The sequence below is a fragment of the Oryctolagus cuniculus genome, chromosome 6 (genome assembly GCF_051225735.1).
Source record: "Oryctolagus cuniculus isolate XC-2025 breed Fujian yellow rabbit chromosome 6, ASM5122573v1, whole genome shotgun sequence".
Lineage (NCBI taxonomy): Eukaryota > Metazoa > Chordata > Mammalia > Lagomorpha > Leporidae > Oryctolagus > Oryctolagus cuniculus.
The window spans coordinates 111,242,840-111,270,154 of record NC_142872.1 but is presented as its reverse complement, the minus strand read 5'-3'; the positions used below and the strand labels follow the sequence as shown (position 1 = coordinate 111,270,154).

Here is a 27,315-nt window from a genome sequence, read left to right as displayed (position 1 = left end):
GGAAAGCTTTCCAACTCCCTTCACACAGGATTCATATATTTTCCCCTCTAATCTTTTAAACAAAGGACCTGAACCTACCTGAGGCTATGTCTGTAGCTGGTGTCTGCTGGAGACTCTGGCTTCTTTCAGAGGCAGGTTGCTCAGGCGGGTGCTGAGCTGCCACGGTGGATTTCTGTGGGGTCACTGGAGTGGAGGACTGGGAAGAAGGCTGTGTGAGGTCATCAGGTGGGGGAATGGGAAACACCACGGGCTTAGATGAATTGGATTCTTTATTTATAAGCAGCACGTGAATAGGTCCTGAATGACTCTTTAGATTGATCTGGTATTTCTTTTGTCCATTCTGACCCTTTGAAATTATTGGGTATAAACATGAATAATTATTAACATTTCTAGCTACTTTGAAACATGAAAAACAAGATAGGCAAAGCTTTATTAAAGACTAAATTCACACGACAAAGTCATTAAATCAAAATACAAGGGTAGAGACCAAGAGCAGAGTGGAATACTGTAGGGTCTACAGTATTCTAAAACATTTGCCCATAAATAGTAAGCTTGCCTCAAATTCTAATTATAAAAACTTTCAGCTGTAGAATCCTGGCAACTATCTGCTTTGTGTGTGCTCATGGCAGTGCTCAGGCGCACTGCAAGTATTCTTTGTACATGAACTTCCATCCCTGGACTTGGCCATGGTGAGTGTGTTCATCTCAACATGCTGTCTTTTTTTTTTTTTTTTTTTTTTTTTTTTTACAGGCAGAGTGGACAGTGAGAGAGAGAGACAGAGAGAAAGGTCTTCCTTTGCCGTTGGTTCACCCTCCAATGGCCGCCGGGCCGGCGCGCTGCGGCCGGCGCACCGCGCTGATCCAATGGCAGGAGCCAGGAGCCAGGTGCTTTTCCTGGTCTCCCATGGGGTGCAGGGCCCAAGCACCTGGGCCATCCTCCACTGCACTCCCTGGCCACAGCAGAGAGCTGGCCTGGAAGAGGGGCAACCGGGACAGAATCCGGCGCCCCGACCGGGACTAGAACCCGGTGTGCCGGCGCCGCTAGGCGGAGGATTAGCCTAGTGAGCCGCGGCGCCGGCCAACATGCTGTCTTAATTTATAGCTACTTCACAAATCAAAACTCATTTCCATTCGGCAAATACAAAGACAACTGACTTTTTCTACAGAGATGTAAGGATAAAACCCTTCCATTTCAAGAAAAGTAATTTGTGTCCTGGGGCTTTAGAATTTAGTGATATAAATAATAATGCCTAAATACAAACCAATAGGATGGGTGAGAGGTCAGATGATACAGTTATCTTTTTCCTTTTTTTTTTTTTTTTTTTTGGTTGGTAGAGCTTTAAACTCAGTTTTGGGAACTACAAACCTAAACACTAAAATTATGACATATATAGCACAGAATTAGTAAAGGTCTTTAACTCAATAACCCAGAAAACATTTTTTAAAAGACCTAATTTAAAGCAATTACTTTTTGATATTTAAGTTGAACCTCTTCCTGTAGGATTTTTTTTTTTAAAGATTTTTTTATTTATTTGAAAGGCAGAGTTACAGAGAGGCAGAGGCAGAGAGAGAGAGAAGTCTTCCAACCACTGGTTTACTCTCCAGATGGCTGCAATGGCCTGAGCTGGGCCGATACAAAACCAGGAGTCAGGAGCTTCTTCTGGGTCTCCCACACAGGTGCAGGGGCCCACGGACTTGGGTCATCTTCTACTGCTTTCCCAGGCCATAGCAGAGAGCTGGATTGGAAGCAGAGCAGTTAGGACACAAACCGGCGCCCATATGGGATGCCAACATTGCAGGCAGCGGCTTTACCTACTATACCACAGCGCCACAGTTGCAGCCCCAGGATTTTTTTTTTTTAACAGTTATAGATGTAGTCATTTTAATTGATTTTTAAAGAATATTTCGAACATCATTACTCATCCCTTGATATCCTCTAGCCCTAATAAGGTCAAATTAAAAACAAAAACTTGGGGCCAGTGTTGTAGTGTAGCACATTAACCCACCACCTGCAATACCAATATGGAGTCCTGGCTGTTCCACTTACTATCCAACTCCCAGCAAATGCATCTGGGAAAGCAGCAGCAGATGGCCCATGTGCTTAAGCCCCTGCACCCGTGTGGGAGACCTGGAAGAAGTTTCTGGCTTCTGCCTTTGGCCTGACCCAGCCCTGGCATTTGTAGCCATGTGGGGAGTGAACCAGCAGATGGAAGATCTATGTTTTTCCTTCTCTGTAACTGCCTTTCAAATAAAAATAAAACAAAAACTTGTAAAGAAAACATCAAATAGTACATTTATTCACTTCTATAATTCTACCAAAGTACAGAAGACATACAAATTCAGATATTAAAACTTTCAAATAATGTGCAGTAACTCAAAATTGTTTATAAATAAATAGCTCACATTGAGCTAAAGAAAGCATCTCTTGAGACCAACTATTTTTCCCATTGATACGGAAATTATCCTACCATTTCTGGAATAGGTACTTCCAGCTGCGTACCAGAAGGTGCCTGAATGGCCAAAAGTGTATCACCTAATCAAAAACACAAATATAAAATATATAGTAAATGCTATTGATCATGGAATACAGTGCCAAGAACATGGGCTCTGGAGTCAGAATGTTTGGGTCTAAAAACCAGGCTGGGTGACCTTAGCTTTGCTTTTAAATTCTGTAAGGGGGATACACAATTTACTGCACAGGCTCGTTTTGAGGATTAAAGGAGATAACTTATTTTAAAAGCTCTTAGGACACAGTAAATACTCAATGTTACTTCTACTATTCTCATTCATAAACAGCTCAAGTTGATTTTGTTTTCAGTTTACCTCCTGTACAAGCTATGGTTCTTTAAACTGTTTAGCCTCAATTAAATAATAATGTTTACTTTAAATATTTAAACCACTTAAATGATTTATGATACTGGAGATAGCCTGAAATCTAGAGGGTAGGTGTATTTATTCTTGAAACCCATGCCTATAACAGATCTTTTGGGTTGCAGGTTAAAATAAACTTTCCTTCAACTTTCTTAGAAAGCTTGGGAATCACGGTGGAAAAATACAGCAGTGAGTTTGCACATATTTCTAGCAGTCTTACTTGAAAAGCCAGACTACACTTGATAAGAGCTCTTGCCAGGATTTTTTTTTTCTTTTTTTTTTTCTTTTTTTGGTTATGGGGTTAAAACACAGGGCTGTCCTTTTACTAGAAGTATGCTTTATTAAATAAAAATGTGTGTAGGCTTTCATTTTACTTGTGTTATAATTACGAGAATTTATTCCACCCCCCTCATTTTTAAAATTAATACTGAACATTGTCACTTCAAGGGGAGAAAAATGAGGAAGGGGATGGAACAGGATTAAGAAGAACTTTCATGGTTATAAAAAGTAGCCACCTAAATCTTCCCTATATTTTGGATTGCACTATGGCCAACACACTTGGCGTATATGGTTGCAAAAATAGTGCTCATGAAAGGCGTGCTCTGGTTAAGGACTGGCCACGGATTCTGGCTGTGAAGCTGTTGCTGAATCCTGCTCTGATTTCTCTTCCTCTCTGCTGCCTCTCCACCTTCCCCTCCCAAGCTCAATTTATGCCTACCAATACAGGTGATGAAATGAAAGTTGTCAAAAGCAGTTGTTGTGATGAAAACAGAAACAAGAGTAGCTATCAATACACAGCACTGCAGAGTGAGACAAATGTCCACAACTCCTGAAAATAATGACTGAGGCTGAGGGTATGTGGAATCTGAATCACTCTATATTTAATAAGCTGATCAGAGGAAACATGAGAAAAAGTCTAACAGTACTTACCATTAAAGCAATTACAGATGTCTTCATGAGTTACATAGGAAAATGTACTGTCATAGGAGTTAAGGAATAGCATTTGTATCAAGGTCTATGCATTTAAATTAAGGTAATATATCTGAAGGCCAAAAATAACTAAATAGCCAAATGCATGAAGGGGCTACACATGCCCAGTTTAAAAAAAAAAACAAAAAGTAAAAGCAATCAAAGATCCCTAGGAGGAATACTGAACCTCTGCTCTGAAAAGAAGCCATTCTGATTGCCGTGATACCTTCAGACCCTTGGGAGAGAGGGAAAACAGTGCATTCCTCATGGAGGCATGGGCTTCTGGAGAGAAGTGATGGACAGGGGAGAAAGAGGCCATCAGCAGGAGTGGACAGCAATGACCTTCCACACTGAGCATCTTCTTGGGTCACTGTTTTGTGTTGTTTTACAATATGCTCAGAGTGGTACAGCTATGGAGAGGCTCAGGAAAACAATACTCACTGGTCCTGCAGACAGAAGGGATGCAGGCCACACATGAAAGACACCAGAGTGGGCACAAGGCAGAAGACAGGAGTCAGGGAAAGCATTAAGCCAAAACCCAACTGGGGTTTCCATGGAAGAAAACAAGGCAGAGTAGGGTGAACACTTCAGAACTGATTGATTTGAATGGTTTTGGTGGGTTCTAAGCTTCAGGAATGGGTTCTGTCTGGTATCTGGCCATGGGCTGATTAAGGCAGAGAAATACTGCTTCCTGGGTGTAAGGGCACAGAGAGGAGCATGGCTCTGGAATGGTTACGCTGTGTATCGAAGACCTGCTGCTAGCTGGACCTTTGATACTTCCAAAGAATTGGCTACCCCAGGGGGCAGGCTCTCCCCAGCCAGAAAGGTGTTATGAGATTTCAGAGCATAATACACAGAAAACTGTGTGTGTATGCGCTAATATACAGAAAACTAAGTGTGTGTGTGTGTACGCGTATGTGTGTGCATAAAACATACACAAGGTATCTTCAAAAAATTCATGGAAAGTGCACATGATTAATTATGTATGGATTTCTATTTTTTTGCACCAAAATAAACACCTTTTAATTCCATATTTCTAAGAACTTTTTTAAAATTTTTTTTTAATTTTTTTTATTTTTTTTTGACAGGCAGAGTGGACAGTGAGAGAGACAGACAGAGAGAAAGGTCTTCCTTTGCCATTGGTTCACCCTCCAATGGCCGCCACGGCCGGCGCACTGCGGCCGGCGCACCGCGCTGATCCGATGGCAGGAGCCAGGAGCCAGGTGCTTTTCCTGGTCTCCCATGGGGTGCAGGGCCCAAGCACCTGGGCCATCCTCCACTGCACTCCTTGGCTACAGCAGAGAGCTGGCCTGGAAGAGGGGCAACCGGGACAGAATCCGGCGCCCCAACCGGGACTAGAACCCGGTGTGCCGGCGCCGCAAGGCGGAGGATTAGCCTAGTGAGCCGCGGCACCGGCCTTCTAAGAACTTTTTAAAGGTCCCTGTGTGTGTTGTGTGTACCATTAAGATTTGGGGAACTGGGAATGGCCAGAATCCTGTAACGCTGAGCAGCACAGTCTAAGTCAGCTAGTTCAGGGTTTTTGAATCTTGGGGCACTACAGGCCACAGCTTGAAAATCTACATGGTTCTCAAACTGTTAGGAAGCTTCGAGCCATAAAAAAGGGATTAGGAACTAACTTACCAAATCCATGACAACATGAAAAACACAATATTGTATATGTTGGTCAAAAATTCATGAGAAATGGTACAAGATAAAATGTGGTTAAAGTCTCCATAAGAATGAAAGGGGCTGGCGTTGTGGAGTAACAGGTTAAGCCTGCAATGCCAACATCCCATATGGGCGCTGGCTGCAGTAAACTGCTGCTGCTCCACTTCTGATCCAGCTCCCTGCTAATGGCCTAGGAAACCAGCAGAGGATGGCCCAGGGACTTAGGCCCCTTCACTCACATGGGATACTCAGAAGAGGCTCCTGGCTCCTGGCTTCAGATCATCCCAACTCTGGCCATTGCAGCCAGATTTATTTATTTATTTGAAAGGCAGAGTTACAGAGAGAGAAAGAGAGAAGTCTTCCATCCACTGGTTCACTCCCTAAATGGCCGCAATGGCGAGAGCTGGGCCAATAGGAAGCCAAGAGCTTCTTCCTGGTCTCCCATGCGGGTGCAAGGGCACAGGGACTTTGGCCCTCTTCTACTGCTTTCCTAGGCCACAGCAGAGAGCTAGATTGGAAGTGGAACAGCTGGGACTCGAACTGGCACCCATATGGAATGCCGCCACTGCAGGTGGCAGCTTTATCCACTACACCACAGTGCCAGACCCAGAAATAAATCTTAAAAAAAAAAAGTCAAAGTGAATTCATAAACCAAAAGAATTACAAGTATCTAAAAGAACAGAATGGTTTAGAAGAAACCCAAGGAGTATCAGTGTTTTTCCCTAATATAATGTGATACATATGCAAGCCGTGGTCTCCTGCAGTCCAGGAGAAGCTATCTTTAGGCTAATATGGACAAAAAGCACCTGTGATTGACACTGAACCCATAGTATTTCCTCTTAAAACCAAAACTGATTTTTCAAACTTTGAAAGTTGCTGTTTTTACTATTTCAGAACATTCAACATGATTCTTTAAAAATGCCCATGCACTTAACAATGACTTCTAACAATCACAGACCCCCCCCAAACACTCTTTGGTTAGCATATTGCATCATACCAACGGGTAGACTGAAGGTATATTAATCGTTTTTTCCCCTCAAATGAAACATGAGACTTAATGAAAAAAAAATAGGTAAAATATTCTTATAAATTACTAAAAGTATTATGAAATTGAAATGTTATATTCATTTACAACACTTAACTCTTTAGAATCACTAGAATAAAGTAACTGAGTTTCAGATCGGAAGATATATTATAAATATATATATACCCTATAGCTATATGTACATGTGTAACTAGTTTATTTAAAAGGATATCTATTATTAATGGAGTCATCCATCACATTTTTGATGCTTTGCTGCAGCCACAACTTCTGCTGATCAAGTTCTCTTTCCTTCAGTTCTAAATCTTCAATTTCAGCTTTAAGAAATCTCAATCTATCTATGACTTCTTTAGTATTACAGCCAGCACCTACACCTCTTAAAAACATATGAAAATTGATATCCTCCAAATCAGATCCATTTGCATCACTTAATCTCTGTATAACTGACTTATGCAGTAACATATGAGGCAAAAATCTATATTTTTCTAAAGACATTACAATTCTCACAAAATTTAAACATGATAATTTCTGGATATATTTGCTTACAAAATGTATTGACAACAAACAAATTACAAAAGTTCACAACCTGCTCTAGAGTGCTTTTTGTCACCTGGAGGATCAGCCTGGTGACTCAGGTGCCAAAAGGATGTCAGAGTGATAGGGTCACACCTAGCAGATAAGAGTCTGAGATCCTCATAAAATACATTACAACCTTTCAGCATTTTGGTGAAATTGTGGCTAAAAATAAAGTACTTGGCACATTCAAATATACAACCATGCAACAGTTAATAAATTACGGCTCGCATTTCACTCAATTATTATTTAAGGTACACATTTCCATGTGTAAGACAGTTCTTACTGTCAGGAGTTTCTATCTGTAGGGTGAAAAGTTATTCAGGGGTTTATAATACAAAGCAGTATGTATATGGTGTACGCCAAATGAGTAGCCTGAGGGAGAAAATAAGATCTGAACTTTTTTTTTAAGTTTTATTTTTATTTATTTGAAAGACAGTTATAGAAAGAGAGAAAGAGGGAGGTCTTCCATCCAACGGTTCACTCTCCAAATGGCTCCAATGGCCAGAGCTGAGTTGATCCAATGCCAGGAACCAGGAGCTTCTTTTGGGTCTCCCATGTGGGTGCAGGGGCCCAAGCACTTGGGCCATCTTCCACTGCTTTCCCAAGCCTAATAGCAGGGAGCTGGATTGAAAGTGGAGCAGCCAGGACTTGAACCAGCACCCATATTGGGATGCTAGTGCCACAGCGCTAGCCCCAAGATCTGAAATTTAAGAGTTTAAATTAGGGGCCTGGGTTGTGGAATAGCGGGTAAAGCCAATTCCTGTATCCCGTATAGATTCCAGTTCAGGTCCCGGCTGCTCCACTTCCAATCTTGCTCCCTGCTAACGCACCTGGGAAAGCAGCAGAGGATGGCCCAAGCCCTGCAGCCCCTGCTACCCAGTGGCAGACCCAGAAGAAACTCCTGGCTTTGTACTGGCCCAGCTCTAGACTTTAGGGCCATTTGGGCAGTGAACAAGAGGATGGAAGACTCCTTCACTCTTTCAAATAAATAAATAAATCTAAAAAAAGAGAAAAGTTTAAACTAGACAGCCGAGAGAGCATGGGAACATCTCAATGCAGGGGTGACTTATACAAGGGCTCAAAGAAGTGTATCCAAGGGAAAATGAGGGACCTGCTGTGACCAGAGGGCTGAAATAGAGGACTTAAGAGGGATAAATGTTAGAAAGTCAAATTTTACTCAGCAGTGGGAAAAAACAAATGTTTTAGAAGAGAATCCTGAATCATAACTTACTTCCACTGGATACTATTTTTTGACTTTTTTTCAATGAGATCAATTCCTTCTAAGACATTGGTGATATCATAAATTCTTCTTTTTTGCCTCACAGCCAAAGTGTCTGCAGCCTGCTTAGGGAAACAAAGAAAACATAGAGAGCAACAAAATAAAGAGCAAATCATATTTTAAAGCCAAAAAGGGTTGATTATTAAGTCCACAGCTTGAATGCCCAATCCCAAATTTGACCCAGTCAGTTGCTTGAGAACAATAGCTGGGTATGTTCAAAACACTGCAAATACCAAAGAAATTATTCCATTTAAAAGGCAGCAGATGTTGGAATGGGACAGAAAAGTTAAGGTCATGACACAAAGCCCTCAAAAATAAGAGTACAATAAGAATACTTCATGTCACCTTAGGGACTAATCCTGAGGAAGAGCTACTAATTGTCTAAGCATGTCACTTCCTATCTTAGTCTCTGTTCACATTCTCGCCTAATGGCAGTCTTATTTTTTTTGAAACCTAAAAAAAAAAAAAAAAACAAACAAACCTGTATCTCAGGAATCTGGCTCTTTGGTAAGCAAGAGAGGTTGGGGGGAGACTTCTGTATTATGTACACATTTACACATTTGTAATACTCTGAAATAATTGCATTTTACAAACTCCCAATGAAAACAGGAATGAACCAGGCCATACCAAGACAAAGCATAAAACCCAACCAAAAAAATCAAAAACCTCATAGCACAGGGCAGGCGCTGTGGCATAGAAGCTAAGATGTTGTTTGGATACCAGTATCCCATATCAAAGTGCCCGGGTTGGAATCCTTACTCCTCTTCCTAGCCATCTTCCTGCTAGTGCATATCCTAGGAGGTAGCAGGTAATGGTTCAAGTACATGGTTCTAGTACATGGTTCCTGTACCCATGGGAATGCCCATGTGGGAACCCTGATGGAGTTCTGGGCTCCTGGCTTCTGTGGCCTAGGCCAGCCCTGGTTCTTGTAGGTATTTAGGTAACCAGCAGATGGAAGAGAATCTCTGTCTCTTTCTTCATCTATCTCCCCCTCCCTGCCTTTCAAATAAATAAAGCTTTTACAAAAAAACCTTATAACGTGGAAGTTGTACTAGGAACTACTATATGGAAACTGATCAGTGTCATTCATATTACATAAGATCAACAAAAACAGGACACCCTGTTGTGTTACAAATGAATTCTAGGAGTGTAAGTTCCTCTAATGTGTCCCCACTCACATTTCTGATATTTGTTCCCCAAGAAAACAGAGAACCTCAAAGAAGAGGTCACTCTCCAGCTCTTTTTCAGAATGGATTGGATAACAACAACCTCTCTGGAATGTGGAGCCATACTTTACAGCTAGTGGTAGTAATGGAAAAACACATTTATGATGCTGACAACTTACTGGAGTATTATCTAAACTGACAAACAGGATTTTAGTTTCTTTTTTTTGGTTTTTTTTTGGTTTTTTTTTGGACAGGAAGAGTTAGACAGTGAGAGAGAGAGACAGAGAAAGGTCTTCCCTCCATTGGTTCACTCCCCAAATGGCTGCTACAGCCAGTGCACTGCGCCGATCCGAAGCCAGGAGCCAGGTGCTTCCTTCTGGTCTCCCATGCGGGTGCAGGGCTCAAGCACTTAGGCCATCCTCCACTGCACTCCTGGGCCACAGCAGAGAGCTGGACTGGAAAAGGAGCAACCAGGACAGAATCTGGCGCCCTAATCGGGACTAGAACCCAGGGTGCCGGCGCCGCAGGCGGAGGATTAGCCTAGTCAACCGCGGTGCCGGCAGGATTTTAGTTTCATGGAATTCCTAACGAGACCACTGAGGGCATCACCACTTTTACACAAAAGGAGCCCCTCCAAAAGTCCAGCAGAGCATACTGTTGGCAATCTGGATCTGCCTTCCACAGGGGGCAAGTGCCTCCAACAGCTGCTGCACACTCTCCAGACATCTGGAACCCTAGGGGAAGTGTCAGTTTTCTCAGTCCATTTATGGGTGTGCGCACACATGTGCTCCGAACATCCCAGATTATGATAGCTGAGCCATCCCGATATTCAGGAAGAGAACTAACTCAAGCCTCCAACAGTGGATCAGGAAAGCAAGCAGCAGGCAGCAGAGAGAAGGAAGAACTGTAGCATGGGGGGCTCCTTTGAGTCCCCTTCTCTGACCTGGTACCAGCTCACCTAAAGAACCAGCAATTTAAGATTAGGACTAGGCATGGTGCCACCCACACCTTCTTCCTTTATATTTAACAATTCCTCTTGTTTTATGAACCTTCACAGAATTTCCGTCCTGGACTAGGAGGCTGTTTTTTCTGGAGAGCAATAGTCAACTGCAACATTTACTGTGAGTGAGTGCTGTCCAGGATTCATCTCTCACTGCTTCTGCAGGGGCTCTGTTGAGAAGTGACCCAGCACTCCCAGTCCTGGCCTGTGTTCCTGGTATCTATGTACTCACACACAGAAGCGCTCACAACCATAGCAACAGGCCACTGGCTCTGGTATTAGAACATGCTTGCCTAAGCCAGAACACAACAGCTGTCCTAAATCATCAGGCAAAGGACCATGAGATTTAACCTCCGGCTCAAAAAGTTTTACAAAGTATTTGCTTTATGTTTATTACTGTTTATTATTTATTATTATTACCAGTCACAATATTTAACCCTCGGTTTAAAAAAATCATTATTTCTTACTTTCTTATTTAAGTATATATAGATATATACTTATGACCGGCATATACAATCAGATCACCTAAAAGAATCTCTGTGAGGCTTTTTTATTATTTTAGCAGCTGCACCTTTGTTCAGAAGCCAGGTTCTCGACATAAAGATTAGACTCCAGCAATGCTTCTTTCTGTCTTCAGCTCTTAAGCTAACTATGCCTCATTTCTTTTTTTTTTTTTTTGTAACATGGGATTATAACATAAACTGAATAGGTGAATTGTGGGATTAGGCTGGAGAATCTTAGTGTAGTATCTGTCCCACAGTTAATACCTAAATATGGGCTAGTAACAGCCTCATCATCAAATACAGGTTGAAAGAGGATCCTGGGCAACACTTACAATTCATGAGTATATGGATTATTTTGTTTTATATGATGTTTAAAAAAACTGTGAGTTTTTAAGCTTTCTTGAATAATTTGAGACTTGCATACATAAATCAGGCCATGAATCCCCACCACTGCCACTACCATCACCACCTTCATCCATTCATATAACATCTGCTTCCTTCGAGGTTTGGTTGTAGGTCTTAAGGGTACAAGATCCAAAGTCCTACCCTCAAAGTGGGAAACAGAGTTATCTTGCAAATAATTACATATGGAAGGAATACAGGCAGGCTGAATGTACTACATTAAGTAGCATTTTCAGAGCAGAGCTCTCTGACGACGTGACATTTAACTGAATGGAGCAGGTGACCCCTGTGAACTTCCAGTGGAGGCACATTCTGGGCAAAAGGAGCCAGTCAAGACAGTCTCTCAAGTGTGAATCATGCTGGTTCCCTCGAGGAAAGACAGGCAGGCCAGTGGGGCCAACAATGAGAATGAAACCAGTGAGGGGGTGTGGGGGAAGAGAGGGAGATAAAGATAATAAGGTCTGATAGAGAGCAAGGGGGCAGATGACTAGGGCCTTGAAGGCCATTGTAAAGACTTTGGCTTTTACTCCCAGCAAAATCCATCCTTCACTGCCCTCCCAGGCCACAGCAGAGAGCTGGACTGGAAGAGGAACAACCGGGACTAGAACCCGGCGCTCATATGGGATTCTGGTGCCGCAGGCGGAGGATTAACCAAGTGAGCCACGGCGTCGGCCCCAGAATACCTGAGTTTAAGTACTGGCTCCAATTCTAAGTCCAGTTTCCTGCTAATTGGCACAGTGGAGGCAACAGTGATGGCTCAAATAGCTGGGTTCTTGGGCTGAGTTCTTGGCTCCTGGCTTTGCCCTGACCCAGGACTGTTAGATGCAGACATTTGAGAAGCCAGCCAGCAAATGGGTGAGCTCTCTGTCTCTATTTCTGTGCCCCTTAAAAAGTTTCAAAAATTAGCAAGCAACAGCAACATAACAGAGTGAGTTCACCTTCAAATGTGCCATATGATATTTTGTGTCGATCTATTCCATGACGAGACTTGTTAATTATTACCTAATTTCAAACACTGTTAAAGATAATATGTAGATTGCTTGATTTCAATCCACAATTAGAAACTTTTATAAGGCAGTAATTAGGATAAATGTGTAATAGGATTTTACAATACCATCAAGTGCTCAAAACTGCTTTTAAAGTGGGAGTTCTTCCTGGTTTACAGGAAATAGCCTTAGAATGGTAATGAATAATCAGGGTGGGAGGTAACAGTAATTAAGTTCAAAATGAATCCGTGGCAAAAACATTTTCAGGTGGGTTTATATAATTTTTAAACACGTTTTTTTAAAAAAAGAAACAAGTAAGGAAGAGGTGGAAAACAGAGATTACTTAAGGTGGTGACAAAAGGGAAAGAAGACCTGGGGAAGGCCACTGTGCATTTTCCACAGGTCTACAGGAAACACAAGATCAACAAGGAAATTAAATACCGAAGAATAAATAACTTACTTGAAGAACACAAAGGCTCTCTCCAGAAGCAGCACAAACTGCATACTAAGTATTTCAATTCTCTGTCAGTGGCTTACCCTAAAGGAATGTCTTTAAAAAAAAAAAACTTCAGTGGTTTAGCTACTCCAAACTAACTGCTACTATACTCAAAGAGCATTTCAGGCATGGAAAGCCAAGACACTGTGGCAAAAAATTCCTACATGAAGGATCTCTGTGAGTGAGACCCCAGTGGAAAGTAGTGGTCATCAAAGAAGGAGGTACTTTTCTCTAAAGGGAGGAGAGAATTTCCACTTTGCTTATGGCCTTTTCTAAATACTGATGGAGTTTGTAGATTCAAAAGGCTTCCATAGCCTAGGCAGCTCATGTTAAGAGCAGTATGATCTACTTCCTAAAAGTTCCAACTCCTTGTGGTGTACAGGGCTAAGCCTCTGCCTGTGGTGCTGTAATCCCATATGGGCGCCGGTTCTAGACCTGGCTGCTTCTCCTCAAGATCCAGCTCTCTGCTATGGCCTAGGAAAGCAGAAGATGGTCCAGGTGCGTGGGCCCCTGCATCCATATGGGAGACCCAGAAGAAGCTCCTGGCTCCACATCTGGCTGTTGCAGCCATCTGGAAAGTCATCCAGTGAATAGAAGACTTTTTTCTCTGTCTCTCCATCTGCCTGTAACTCTCTCAAATTAAAAAAAAAAAAAAAAAAAAAACCTTAAAAAAGTAAAAGTTCTATCTCCCCAACAGCACCAACCTGGGTACCAAACCCTAAATACATGAGCCTTTGGAGAACATTTAACATTCAAACTATCGCATAATCTAACCATATCAAAGGGATTAGAGTGAATGTCAACTCTGACTTGAGACAAACCCAGCTTTCAGGTTAGCTGCCTTCAAAACTGCTTCACCTCCAGTTCCAAATTGCTCAGGCACCGGCCTCAAAGCTCATGGACACACACACAAAATAAACAAACACAGCAAAATGTCTAAAATTTTTCTCACCTGGAAATTATCAATTTCAAATCTACAGAATAAAATGGACAAGATTAAGATTTGACTACTTTAATTAAATAAACCATGAAAAACAAAAATTAAAACATGAAGACAGAATTAACTTCAAAATATTGTTAACAATCTTGGAAAAGCTGTCAAACTTTTAATGAGTTAATAATGAAATAATTCAAATGAATGCAAACTAAAACTATGAAAAAATGTGTCTACAATGCAAAGACTTCTACATGAATATTCACAACAGTATTACTAATAGTCAGGGGTGGGTTTTGGCAAACTAAAGGTTTTCTCAAATCATGACAAAACTTGGGAGGTGGATACATCTTTTGCTTTGTATGGTGGTTCATATTTACTTCATATTTCTTTTGCTGTGGATATTGGGTAAGTCTCTTGCTCTCTTTTAGCCTCAATTTCCTAGCAAAATGGAGACAGAGTAGCTCCTTTATAGTTCTGTTACTAGGATTCATCATAGTGCCAGCTATTTAGTATTAGTTATCAGTAACATTTATATTAGTGTTGCAAAGCTTTAGTTTCCTGAGCACTTTTTTCCATTCAACCATATCTCTTGCATTTAATAGATGTTTAACAATTAGACCATGGAATACATGTATTCACATCAGCTTCATATATGTACCACTAATAGACTATATTTTAAAATAAAGCAGTTTTAGGTTCACAGCAAAATTGTAAAAAGCACAAGGAGTTCCCATACACCTCTTTCATAGGTACAACCTTCCCCATTATCAATATCCAACATCAGTGTTACAATCAATGAACCTACAATGACCCACCCTTATCAGCCACAGTCCATAGATTTACACTAGAGTTCACTTTTGCTGTTGTCCACTCTGTGGGTTTTGACAAATGTTTGGTGACATGTGTCTGACATTAGAGTTATCACAGAGAGTAGTGCTGTCCCCCTACTCCCCAACAATCACTGGTATTTTGTCTATATACTTTTGTCTTTTTGGTGTTTTTTGTTGTTGTTGTTGTTGTTGTTGTTGTTTTTAAAAATCTACTTATTTATTTGAAAGGCAGAACAATGGGGGTGGGGGGAGAAAGAGAAGAGAGAGAAAGAGAAAGAGAGAGAGAGAGAGAAAGAAAGAGAGAGAGAAAGAAAGAGAGAAAGAGAAAGAGAGAAAGAGAGAGAAAGAGAGAGAAAAATCTTCCATCTGCTGGTTCACTCCCCAGATGGCCACAACCACCACTTCTGGGCCAGGATGAAGTCAGTATATAGGAACCCAGGTCTGCCACATAGGTGGCAGGGACCCGATCTGTTGCTTTCTCAGGCACATTAGCGGGAAGCTGGGTCACAACTGGAGTAGCCAGGACTTGAGCTGGCACTCTGATATGGGATTCTGGCACCACAAGCGGTAGCTTAACCCCCGTGCCACAATGCCAGTCCCTCTGTTATACAGTTAGATTCACAGAGTCTGTAGCCTTTCTAGATTAGCTTCTTTCAACCTAGTAATATGTACTTAATCTGTCTTCACATGGCTGATAGCTCACTTCTTTTCAGCAATGAATAATAACATTTCATTGTCTGGAGGTACCAGTTTATCTTCGGTTCCAAGCTTTAGCAATTATAAATAAAAACTGCTATGAATACTTGTATACAGGTTTTCATGTAGACATAAGTTTCAACTCTTCTGGGTTAATTCCAAGGAGCATGACAGTATATCATATGGTTAAAAGTATGTTTAATTTTCTACGAAAGTCCCAAATTGTATTCCAAAGTGGTTCTGGGATTTTGTATTCCCACCAGCAGTAAGACTTCCTGTTGCTCCACATCCTTGCTGGCATTTCCTGCTGTGTTTTGTATCTGCACCATTCTAAAAGGTGCAGAGTGCTAAAAATATACACAGCACAAAGTGTACAATTTAGCAGTATTAAGTACATCCACCTTATTGTGTGGCTGATCTCCACAACACTTGCAACTCCACAACAACTCCACAACATCTTGCAAAACTGAACCTCTACACCTGTTGTATTAGTTTGCTAGAGCTGTCTTAAAAAAGTGCCACAAACTTGTTCGTTTAAACAACAGAAGTGTGTTTTGTGTTTTCTCACAATTCTGGAGACCAGAAGTCCAAGACCAAGGTACTAGCTGATTTAGTTTCTTCTGATACCGCTTGCTACCTTCTCCCTGGGCCCTCAGAGTCTTTCCTCTGGGTGTGATCAGCCATGCGTTTTCTCCCTTCTCATAAGGAAGACCACTGAGATTGGAGGGCAGCCCATCCTGATGGCTTTGTTTAACTCCATCGTCTTTTTTTTTTTTTTTAAGATTTATTTATTTGAGAGGCAGAGTTACAGAACAGAGAAAGGTCTTCCATCTGCTGGTTCACTCTCCAAATGGCCATAATGGTCAGAGCTGGGCCAATCCTAAGCCAGGAGTCAAGAGCTTCTTCTGGGTCTCCCAAGTAGGTGCAGGGGCTCAGGCACCTGGGCCATCTTCTACTGCTTTCCCAGTCCATAGCAGAGAGCTGGATTGGAAGTGGAGCAGCTGGGACTAGAACCAGCACCCGTATGGGATGCTGGTGCCACAGGCAGAGGCTAACCCACTATGCCATGGTGCCGGCCTCCTCCATTGTCTTTTTAAAGGTTCTATTTCCACATACAGTCATGTTCTGTGGTGGTAGTAGCTAACATTACAATATATCAATGGGGGTGGTGGTGGTGGTGGTGGTGCTGTAGCATAGCAGGTAAAGCTGCTGCTTGCAGAGCTAGCATTCCATATGCATTCCAGTTTAAGTCCTGGCTGCTCTATTTCCGATCCAGCTCCTGGTTGATGGGCCAGGGAAGGCAGTGGAAGATGGCCCAAGTGCTTGGGCTCCTGTACCTATGTGGGAGATCCTTTCCGGTCTGGCTTCAGCCTGGCCCAGCCCTGGTTGTTGCAGCTATTTGAGTAGTGAACCAGTGGATGGAGGACCTCTCTCTCTCTCTGTAAGTCTTTCACATAACTAAATAAATCTTTTCAAATAACTAAATAAATATGAATTCTAGGGGGACACCCATTAAACAACTTACATTCTTTCCTCCCTCAGTCCCTGGCAAACACACATCTACTTTCTGTCTCTATGAATCTGATGATTCTGTATGTCATATAAATAGAATCATATACCATCTTTGTTTTTGACTTTCTTTGTTTCATCTAGCAAGTCTTTAAGGTTCAACTATTATGCAGCACATCAAATGTCTACATTTTCTTCCTTTCTAAGGCTGAAAAATCTTCCATTGTATGTTTATGTAACATTTTACTTTATCCATTGATAGAGAAGTGGTTCTCCCATGTTTTGGCTATTGTAAATAATGTTATCAGCATGGCTGTACAAGTATCTGGTCAAGACCTTGCTTATCATTCTTATAGTACATATCTAGGGATGGAAAGTCCTGAGAATTTTTAAACATGCAATTCAGTCCTGCCTATCCTACACATCTATCTCTTAGGCTGATTCTATCTAAAAATCTTTGCATATTTATAGTTTTAAGAGCATAATGATACTTCCTACTCTACCCATTCTCCTTCCTACTCTCCTCAAGTTTTACAATGATATATTTTCAATTCACTTTATAATCACAATCTTAACCCTCCACTAAAGAATTCAACAAGAAGTAAGTAAGAAGAAAAAAACATGTTAACTATAAAGTTAAATGACTTATGTGTATTAGTCAGGTTATCATAAGGGGGTATGAGTCAGGGACCGGTGACATAAGAAACAGCATAAACACTTTAACACATTAACCCAGATATCATTCAGCTCAGTGATGACTTAAACAATTAGCATACAAGAGATAAGCAATCTAGATCACGCTTTTAAAAATTCAAGGGGACACAAAAATGGCAAATCAAATACAGAAATTCAGTTAAATAATATTTAATAGGAACTTTCGAAATAACATATAATTAGTCATAACTATCTTAGCCATGCTTTAAATTCTTACCTGTAGAAAAAAGAACCCTAGTTCTATCTGCTAAATAATTGGAATCTGCTTTCAATCCTTTCATTTTCAACATGGGGGCTCTGTAATTCCCTCTCTTCTACCCCGAGTAGAGAAGTAAAATAATACATTTTCCTTCACAAGACAGACTCCATGCCTTTACTCAAAAGAAAACTTGTTTATTTTTAGGACTAGAGAAGGGTCATAAAGAATAGAGCACAATAACTAATGAGTTAGCTTCAAATCTTGGCCCTCCATTTTTACCATATGATACTGGGTAAGTTACTGGACTCATCTCGGCTTACTTACCCTAGCAGTTTCTCAACCGTGAAATGGCGATACCAGGCCCCCAAACTTCCATTGTGAAGAGCACAAAATTGGTTAACAGATGCAAAATGCCTGGCACACAGTAAACTCTCAATAAGTGTTAACTGTATTAACAGTATAAACTGGCAAACTGTATATCATGATACAACTTCTCAACTCACTGGAAAAAAAAGAAGTGATAACCATTCCACTTCCACCATTACAAATGAGACTTTAACGCAAGTGAAGTGGGGAGGTACTGGAGACAATTTCCTCAAATCAATTCCAATGTGTTTCCATTCCCTCCATAATTGTCAGATTATTCCAGAATAGCTTTGTTAGAACTGATTTGCTCAGTATAGCTTTGTCCTCAATTAATTATGTTAATAAATTAATATATATTAATATACCACTAAAAGACAAAATGATGTCCTTATTTTTCAGCAGTATATATTAGAAAACAGCATGTGCTATGGCTTGGCTAGGACATGGCTCCCAAACTCAGGCTGACTGTTAAACCCTTAAGTCATACACTGATATGGTGTTGAGGAGCGGGCCACCCCTTAGGTACTGGGGGTGTGCCCTTGGAAGGTAGTTGGAGAGAGTAGGTTATACAAGCCTGATGCTGGTCCAACCACTCTGCTTCCCGGCTCACCATACAATCCTTCCTCTGTATGCACTCTGCCATAACCATCCACCAGCCTCTAACCAGGCACCAAACCAATGTGGCAATTTCAAAAACTTTTTCCATCAAAATAAACTTAGTTTTAATTCTATTCTCCTTGAACTTTTAAAAATATTTACATTAATAAGTGGAAAATATAAGTAAAATGTACATATTTTTCATATATGTGAAGAAGAATGACACTCCAACAGTTCTCCAGATATAGCAAGTCATCAACAGAATGAGACATATTACCGCAGAAATCTTTAACTTTTAGGAGAGTTCCAGGATGAAGGGAAGCTGTTATGAAATACCACACTACATCCTATTCACTACCTCTGTGACTTCCACAGAGCAATGTCATGGCCACAGATGAAACAGGAGGAAGTAAAAAACGTTTAAGGTCAAGCAAAGGCAAAGCTCAATCCTATTAGGAGGCATGTTGAGGAAGAAATTCAAGAATTGCAGTCCCCGGAGGTTGGTTTTTATCTAAAAAACCCCAAACTTCCCTATTATACTAAAGTCAAAAATCTACAACTGAATTTCTACAATTTGAGTAGCAATTTGTAATCTGAATTTTTTAACATCCCTGGCTGTATCTGATGACCTAATGTCTTCCTGGGAAAATTCTTCAAACAGAATCCATTTTAATTCATCACAGTATCACATGTGCCATAAAGCATTTTCAGAGCAGGTGGAAAAAAAGCAGCTATGGGGGGCAGGGGAAGAGAATAAGGAATTGTGGAAGGTGGGGCGGGGGGGAAATCCAGGAATAATATTTCAAGATAGCACAAACTACTTTCCAAAATGCAGTCTGTTTCATCTGAATTCCGCAGAACAATTCAGATAATTCACCAGCCACCTTACTGAACACCTACTACATCCAGGGAAGAAGAGGGCATTGAAAGACACACCTCCTCTCCGGGCTGCGCCGGGAAGCCACGGAGCAGGGCCCTGCAATCTGTCTTCCATTGGGAAGTACTGGCCGTGGCGCTCCCCCTCAGATGCGGTTTCTACTGCAATTAGGCGCGCTCCTCCTCAGCTGATGAGGCTTCTACTGCAATTAGGCACAGCCTTGAGGATGGCAGGGACCCCTACAGGTCAGGCAAGGTGGTCCAGGCACTGCCCTGAGTGCAGGGACCAATCTTCCCAGTAAAGCCAGCTTCGGGGGTGTGGGCTGGTGGGAGGGGTGCCAGAGTCCGCAGGGACTACCGCACCGGCTACTTGGTATTTTTTTGATTGTAAAACTTTGGTTCTTCCTTAAACTTGGTGTGAGTAGCTGAGTTTTAAAGCAAGCCGTCACATTCTCTCCCCTCCCCCTCAGAGTTGTGGAATTCTTCCAGATCCTGCCACGAACGGTTAAGTCATTCTGCACCACCAAAAAGGTTTTTTTGCACGTTTTTTGGTTTAAAAAATCTAGGTCGCAGTAAAGGGCGAAATACAAGTTTTCACAAAACCGCCAGGTTTACTGAGCGCTTCCACCTGTGTGGGTGAAGTTATAAAACAGCCCCTTTTGGTGCGATGGCAAATCACACTTTGCGAGATCTGTGACTGATGCCGAATTAAGCCACAGATCAAATCCTAATCACCACGATGATGAAAGGAAGTATTTCATGAAAACTTTTTTTTGTACTATCGCTACTTTAACATGGGCTACGAACATTTCTTTTCTCCCTTTCATCCAGAAGAGAAGGCACGCCGGGCTCTTTCTTTTTTAAAACAGTACAATTCCAACCAGAATCACTACAAAACCATCCATCCCCAACAGCAAATCAACCCCCAGGTCGTCTGCCGGCAAAGCTCCGGGCCACCCCCACGCCCCTGCCACAGGTGGCCGCACACCCTCGCTTGTCCCGGGGTCCCCGCGTCCCAAGGCAGGAGCCACGCGCGCGGGCTCCAGATCCGCGGCTCTTTGTCGAGAGCCCCGCGCGGCGTCGGACCTCATTGGTTACGCGGCCGGCGGAGGCGATCCCGGTTCCTCTTCCCTCCCCCTTCCCAGCGTCCGCAACCGGGCATCAGGGCCACATGGCCCCGGTTTTCTGGGGTCCCGGTTCCCGCGGGCCGCGTCCACACCACGCCGCACGACCCACGCGGCAAGGGGCTGGGCTTCTCTCCCAAGCCACGGGCACCGAAGTCCGCCCCCATTCCCGCCTCCCAAGCTCACCGCTTTGAGATCCAGGACGCCGTCCTTGGCCTCCTGCAGCAGCGACACGAACTTGGTGGTGAGCAGCCCCAGGCTCTTCTCGTGCCTGCTGCTGCCGCCACCGCCACCCGCGCCCCCGAGTTGCTGCTGCGGCGGCGGCGGCGACGGCTGCTGGAGCTGCTGCGCCTGCGGAGGCTGCGGCTGCGGCCGCTGACTCTGCCCCTGTCCGGGCGGCGCCTGCTGGCCAGAGCTCGCGGGCTCGGCCGCCGCCATCGCGTCCCGGGGCCGCGGCGGTCCGGCCTCCGCGCACAGCCGCTCGCCCGCCCCGCCCGGGGCCACCTGCAGGGTTGGTTCTGCCTCGGCCGCTCCCAGCGCCCGCCGAGAACCGCACGGAGAGGCCCGGGCTCCTGCGTACAACAGGTGCGCAGCGGCGTCCGCGACGACGCGGGGCCGCTCGGGCGCGCCGGGCCTCCGCCCCCTCCCCAAGCTCGGGGAAGCACGAAGCAAGCCCACGACTCAGGGAAGGGGGAGTGGGAGCCAGAAGGGGCTGCGAGGGGTGGGGACCGGAGTTTAAATGGCAGGAAGTGACGCCGCGGCGCGCCGTTGCCTGGAAACGCATTTTTCTGTGGGTAGGAGGGGCGCGCCGGGCGCGGGGAGCGTGGCGGAGCGTGGCGGAGCGGATTTCACGCTCGCCCGCGGCGCCGGCGAGCGCCTCGGGAACCGAAGGGCTCCCTCAGGGCGTCTCAGGTCGGACGGAAAAGGAGACACGAGGAGACTTCCCTCTGATCCAGCGACCTCGCTGCCCCGCGGACGAAACTTTGGGAGCTGCGAAGTTGGCGGACTTGTCGGAGTGCAGAGCTGCGGATCAGCCTCCTGCCGTCACTCTTGGTTGTGGGCAGGCTTCTCGCTCCTTTGCTGTTTCCCAACTTCTGCGTCTTTTGCAGACATTTCCATGACTGGGACCAAGTACGGTCTTCTTAGAGTCAGAATACAGGAAAAGTGGAGTCCTGGAGTAATCAAAGAGTCCTTTTCAAAGCCTTTACCTCGTAGATGGAGACAGTGGTGTGTAGAGAGAGAGGGGGTGAAAGTCCAGAGAAAAAGCCGCTAGATCCCGGATCTCCTGCGTTTAAACAAGTGCTTAATGATCTGCCGGAACCAAAGGATATTGTATTATTTGGAATAGTTGAAGCTCACAGATTCTTGTGCCTCTGTCCTAAATGCTGTCATGCAGATCTGACTAAAAGAATGCTTTTTCATTGTATTACAAATTCTTGAGCATTAAAACTACATTTTAAACGATTTGGTGTCACACAATAGGAAGGTGAATGACAGCTTCATTTGGCAAATATTCATTAATCAAATTTCATGCAAGATTTTTCTTAGTTTAACAGGGAACTAGCAAAAAAAGGGTCACTGAAGTGAAATAGTCAACAACAGTATTAACTAGTGAAGCCGGATGCACTATTTTAATACAAATGTTATGGCTCTCATTCACAGAGACAGAATAATAATCAAGTAACTTTTTTTTACTCAACTCTATTTAAAAAACTTGGAATGAAAATCTTAAACATAAAATTTTCATCTATTAGAACTAGATTTGAACAATTATGTATATGTGATTTGACATTAGCCAAATATTAAGCAAGTTTTGCAAATAAGTGTTATTGATTGCTGTCCAATAGTATTCCTTAAAGTTCTAGTTTTAATTTAAAGATGAAGTCAAGATTTGAAAAGAATTGCTAACATTGTTATTTTACAAAATTACAATTAGCCATTACAGTTATGTGGTGTATTAGCCAGCTTGGGCTTTTGACTGGGTGGCTTACAACAGAAATTTATTTGCTCACAGTTCAGGAGCCTGCATGGTGAGTTTCGTGAGGGCCCTCTTCTTGGATCATGGATGGTGGCTTTCTCCCTGTGTCTTCTTGTGGCAAAGAGAGGGAGGAGCGGGGAAACTAGCTTTCTGACTTCTTAAAAAGGCACTAATTTCATCACAAGACGTCCATCCTTGTGATTCTATCTTGTGACTCGCTACTCCCAAAGTCACCACTTCTAAATCCCATCCTAATAAGGGTTGGGGTATCAACACATGAATTTGGCGGGAGATTGAATTGGGTCCACAGTATGTAGGATCACTTCAAGTTTTGGTAATTTTGAAAATACATTTCAGTTTTTAAAGGTTTTCCACAAAGCGGTTATCATACTATTTATTATGCTAATAGGTCATTTGAATCTTTGGTTAGCATGTTATTTGTGGTTTTCACAGTGAATTTTTCATTTGTTTAACTTAACTGGGATTTGAATAGAAAATCATGAATTAGCAGCCATTTTCATTAGCTTTCAAAATCTCATGCTGAGGAGCTAAAAATTACACAAGTGATTCCCATATATTAGGAATAAAAATCATCTACAGTGTTTGTTAAAAATGCAAATTCTTGGATCCAAACCTCAAAAATAAAAATCAGCATCTTATATGAGAATATAGTATATTGTCCACATTTTTCATATTTTTAGGTAGTGCCCATGTACCCACTCTTTGGGGAACACCAACTAGCCCAGTGAGAAATGATGAAATACATGCTTTTCCTAAAAACCACTAATGATCAGAGATTGATAATTGATAATTGCTGAATCTTGGGACAGTTGTTTGGTCTAGCGGTTAAGACTACCATATCGCATATCCAAGTGCCTAGTTCGATTCCCAGCGCTGACTCACTGCTCCAGCTTCTGCTAAGGCAAACCCTGGGAGGCAGCAGATGATTGCCCAAGTAGTTGGGTCCTTGACACCTAAACTGAGGACCCTGACTGAGTTCTGGGCCCTGGGCCATCCCAGCAGAAGCAGTATTTGCAGAGTGAATCAGCACAAAGGAGCTCTCTGTTCCTTGCTGTCTGCCTCTCAAATAAAAATAGTGAATGGCTAAATCATTTTGAAATTCTTGCTAATAATTATATAAGAAACATGATCTTTTAAAATCAGAATATAAATAACCTTTAAGAAAATGATAATGATTGTTTTCTAATAGGTTAATCTGACTCTGATTTCTACATCCAAAATGCTGTAAAGGGTAACAATGCTCAAAAGAGTATCAATTACTACCCATTGGTTTCATTCTGAGAGAGGTCTAAAAATTCCACTGGAAATCAGGGTTCATACCATATCAAGAAGATGTAAGTCAGATTTTAATTTATTGTAATAATTTGGACTAAACTACAGTTCTTCGACTTAATCCATGACAATAAACCTACCTTAAATTCATGTTAATTGTACTAGATTAGCTAGCCAAATAATATGATCTATTATAATATGGTTTGTATGATCCTAAGTAAAGGTTCAGCTCTTTGGCTAGTTCAGAACTGGGGAGAGGGGGGAAAGGTAGACACTTAAACATTTGATTTATTTGTCCAAAGTTCATTGGACTGAGACTATCTAACACTTATGGAATTTCACATATGCCGTTTTCATCAAGGTCCAGGATCAATTTAAAATATGTGCAGTTTCATCATAATATAGTAGTTAAATATTTAAGAAAATCCTATCACACTGTATGTGTTTGCCGCTTACTGCTTATGGCAAGCTGATTTTTAAAGGTACTGGCTATTCACAAGTCATGATTGGTTGGAACTTTGAAGTCTCAGATGTCCTTTGAGCTGAAAAACTGCTATAAAAAGGCTGCTTGTATCACCCTTATTACCTTGCTGTTGTAATTTGTTCTAAATTAGAGAAACTAAGGTTGGGCTTTCTATTTTTCCTTTCAGAACCTTGTAACATAAAATCATCTATCTTTTGAATTTTCTAGGTTAATCAAAAACTAGTCAATAAGATGTTTCAAGGATTATTAATCCTCTTACTATGATATACATTATTCTTTGCTCACTCACGAGATGTATGAAACAACAGTATAATAACTAATGCCACAACCTTGTCTTCAGAAGTTTGTACCCTTATAGTTGGACAGAAAATATAGGTTATACTGAAACAGGTAAAAATATAACTCATACACATTAGATTTCAAATTCTGTTTAATGATTTTTTTCTCTACCTTATTGCCTTGTCAAAGTAGCTTACAGAAAGTCACATAAAGCAAAACTGTGATATTCCTGTGAAGCTGCCAGAAGATTGATATTGATAATTCTGATGCTCATCTTGTACGTGGGGTCTAAAGGTCAGTACAGGTGGAAACCATACATATTCAAACGGAAGGCCAAGTAATTCATCTTTGTTATAACTAAAACTCTTTCAATGAAAATATGCTGGAAGTTTCTCTTTGTATATGCTTGAACAGTCCTGTAGCTACTCTTGTGGATAAAAGAGGAAATCAAATTACGGTCAGATATTTACTGAAAGTGTATGCCGTGGAACCCTTTCTGAAAAACCAAACTGCTCAACAAAGCTCCCATTAAAAAATTAATGATATCACTAGTCCTTTTAAATTTTAGTGTGGTAAAAATCCTTGTTATTCATCCTTGAAAACATAAGATGATAACTTATCCAAACAATGAGTTGTCACATAAAAACATCCAGTTCACTATACATTTTATAGTTAGGAATGCAGACTTATACGTAGAGCCTCAATGCCAAATTCTTTGCTCACTAAAACCCCGTGTCAATTGAGCATTGAAAATGCTTGATTTATTACCAAAAAAGAGTGATTCTGAGTCAAATGCTTTTTAGTCAAAAGATAATTTCTCACCAGTATACAATGTATGTACTATTCCTTTCATTGCATATGGTGCCATGAAACGTATTCCACAGAATGAAAAATAAAACATTCAAGGTAAAAGTAAGGAGTATCTGAGAATTACTAAATCTTAATGGATATTTTACTCGCTTATTTTTATTATTTTATTTTTTAATTTTTACAACTATTTATCAAATATATTAAATGCAAAAATTTGTATGCAATTTATAAAAATCTTGAAAAAGTTATTTGGCAAAATGTTAGACTCATCGGTAGAGTCTTCCAAGTAAGCTGTGTAAGCAGTGTGCATCACCAAATGAAATAATACGTGTTTTTAGAATTGCTGGGGGTGGATATGTTTTGTAAAATGAAGGAAAAAAAGGATTACCTTTGGGATTTTGCCTTGGTCAATAGACTATCCAATAATTTATCTGTCTTACCTGTGGTTCTTATTCTTTTTTGTGTGTGTGGTTTCTTAAAAAGAAAAGTTATTGAATTGAAACATCTTTTTATCCTCCTTTTTAAAGTCTGTTTATTTATTTGAATGTCATAGTTATAGAAAGAGAGACAGAGAGATCTTCCAGGCCATGGTTCACTCCCTAGATGGCTACAACAGCTGAGATTAGGCCAGGCCAAAGCCAAGAGCCAGGAGCTTCTTCCTTGTCTCTCATGTGGGTAGCAGGGGCCCAAGCATCTTTTGCTGCTTTCCCAGGGCATTAGCAGGGATCTGGATCAGAAGTGGAGCAGCCAGGACACAAACTGCACTCATATGGGAAGCCAGCATTGCAGGCAGTGGCTTTATTGGCTATACCATAATGCCAGTCTCTCTAAACATTACTTTGGTATACTCTGTAAACTTTGCTGTGCTCTATTTTTCATGTTCATTGTATTTGTTTGTATTTATTAAAAATTTAATGTTCTCTTAAACTTTGTATTTGCTTATTTATTTGAAAGGCAGAGTTACAGAGAAAGAGGAAGAGATAGATCTTCCAATCTGATGTTTCACTCACCAAATGGCTAAAAAGGCTGGGACTGGGCCAGGCCAAAGCCAGGAGCTTCACCTGGTCTCCCATGTGGGTGCAGGAGCTCAAGCACTTGGGTGATTTGCTGCTGCTTTCCCAGGTGCATTGGTGGGAAGTTGAATTAGAATTGGAGCAGCTGGGGCCAGTACTGTGGCTTAGAGGGCTAATAAGCCTTCATGTGTGGGGCCAGCATCCCATATGGGTACTGGTTCTAGTCTTGGCTGCTCTTCTTCTAATCCAGCTCTCTCCTATGGCCTGGGAAAGCAGTAGAAGATGGCCCAAGCCCTTGGGCCTCTGCACCCTCATGGGAGACCTGGAAAAAGCTCTTGGCTCCTCGCTTCAAATGGGCCCAGCTAAGGCATTGTGGCCATTAGGGGGAATGCACCAGTGGATGGAAGATCTTTCTCTCTCTCCCTCTCTCTGTAACTCTACTTCTTAAATAAATAAACAAAATCTTACAAAAAGAAAAAGAAAAAGGTGGGCAGCCAGGATTCAAACAGGCAGTCATATATAATGCAGGCATTGTAGATGGTGGTTTAACCTACTGTGCCACAACACTGGCTCTTGTTCATTCAATTTAAAATACTTTCTACTTTTCTTTGTGATCTTTTATTTTATTCATAGGTTATTTAGCAATATATTGT

General features: G+C 41.9%; 1 protein-coding gene across 5 annotated transcripts in view; it reads right to left on the bottom strand.

Annotated features, from left to right (window-relative positions):
• The window catches only part of E2F5 (E2F transcription factor 5), a 31,576-nt gene extending 9,297 nt beyond the window's left edge, over positions 1-22,279 (bottom strand). The window contains exons 1-6 of one of the 5 annotated variants that reach the window (XM_089335480.1): positions 20,992-22,242; positions 8,357-8,466; positions 6,764-6,925; positions 3,801-3,844; positions 2,468-2,532; positions 79-208 (exon numbers count right to left, since the gene is read on the bottom strand). In XM_089335480.1, the coding sequence (XP_089191606.1) occupies positions 79-208; positions 2,468-2,532; positions 3,801-3,844; positions 6,764-6,925; positions 8,357-8,466; positions 20,992-21,243 (763 nt within the window). In that variant the 5' untranslated portion in view covers positions 21,244-22,242. Of the gene's footprint in view, positions 1-78; positions 347-2,467; positions 2,533-3,800; positions 3,845-6,763; positions 6,926-8,356; positions 8,467-19,741; positions 20,944-20,991 lie in introns of those variants that run through there. The other 4 variants (XM_051843872.3, XM_070075834.2, XM_089335482.1 and 1 more) reach the window with 4 other exon arrangements.
• Positions 22,280-27,315: the final 5,036 nt, after the last annotated feature.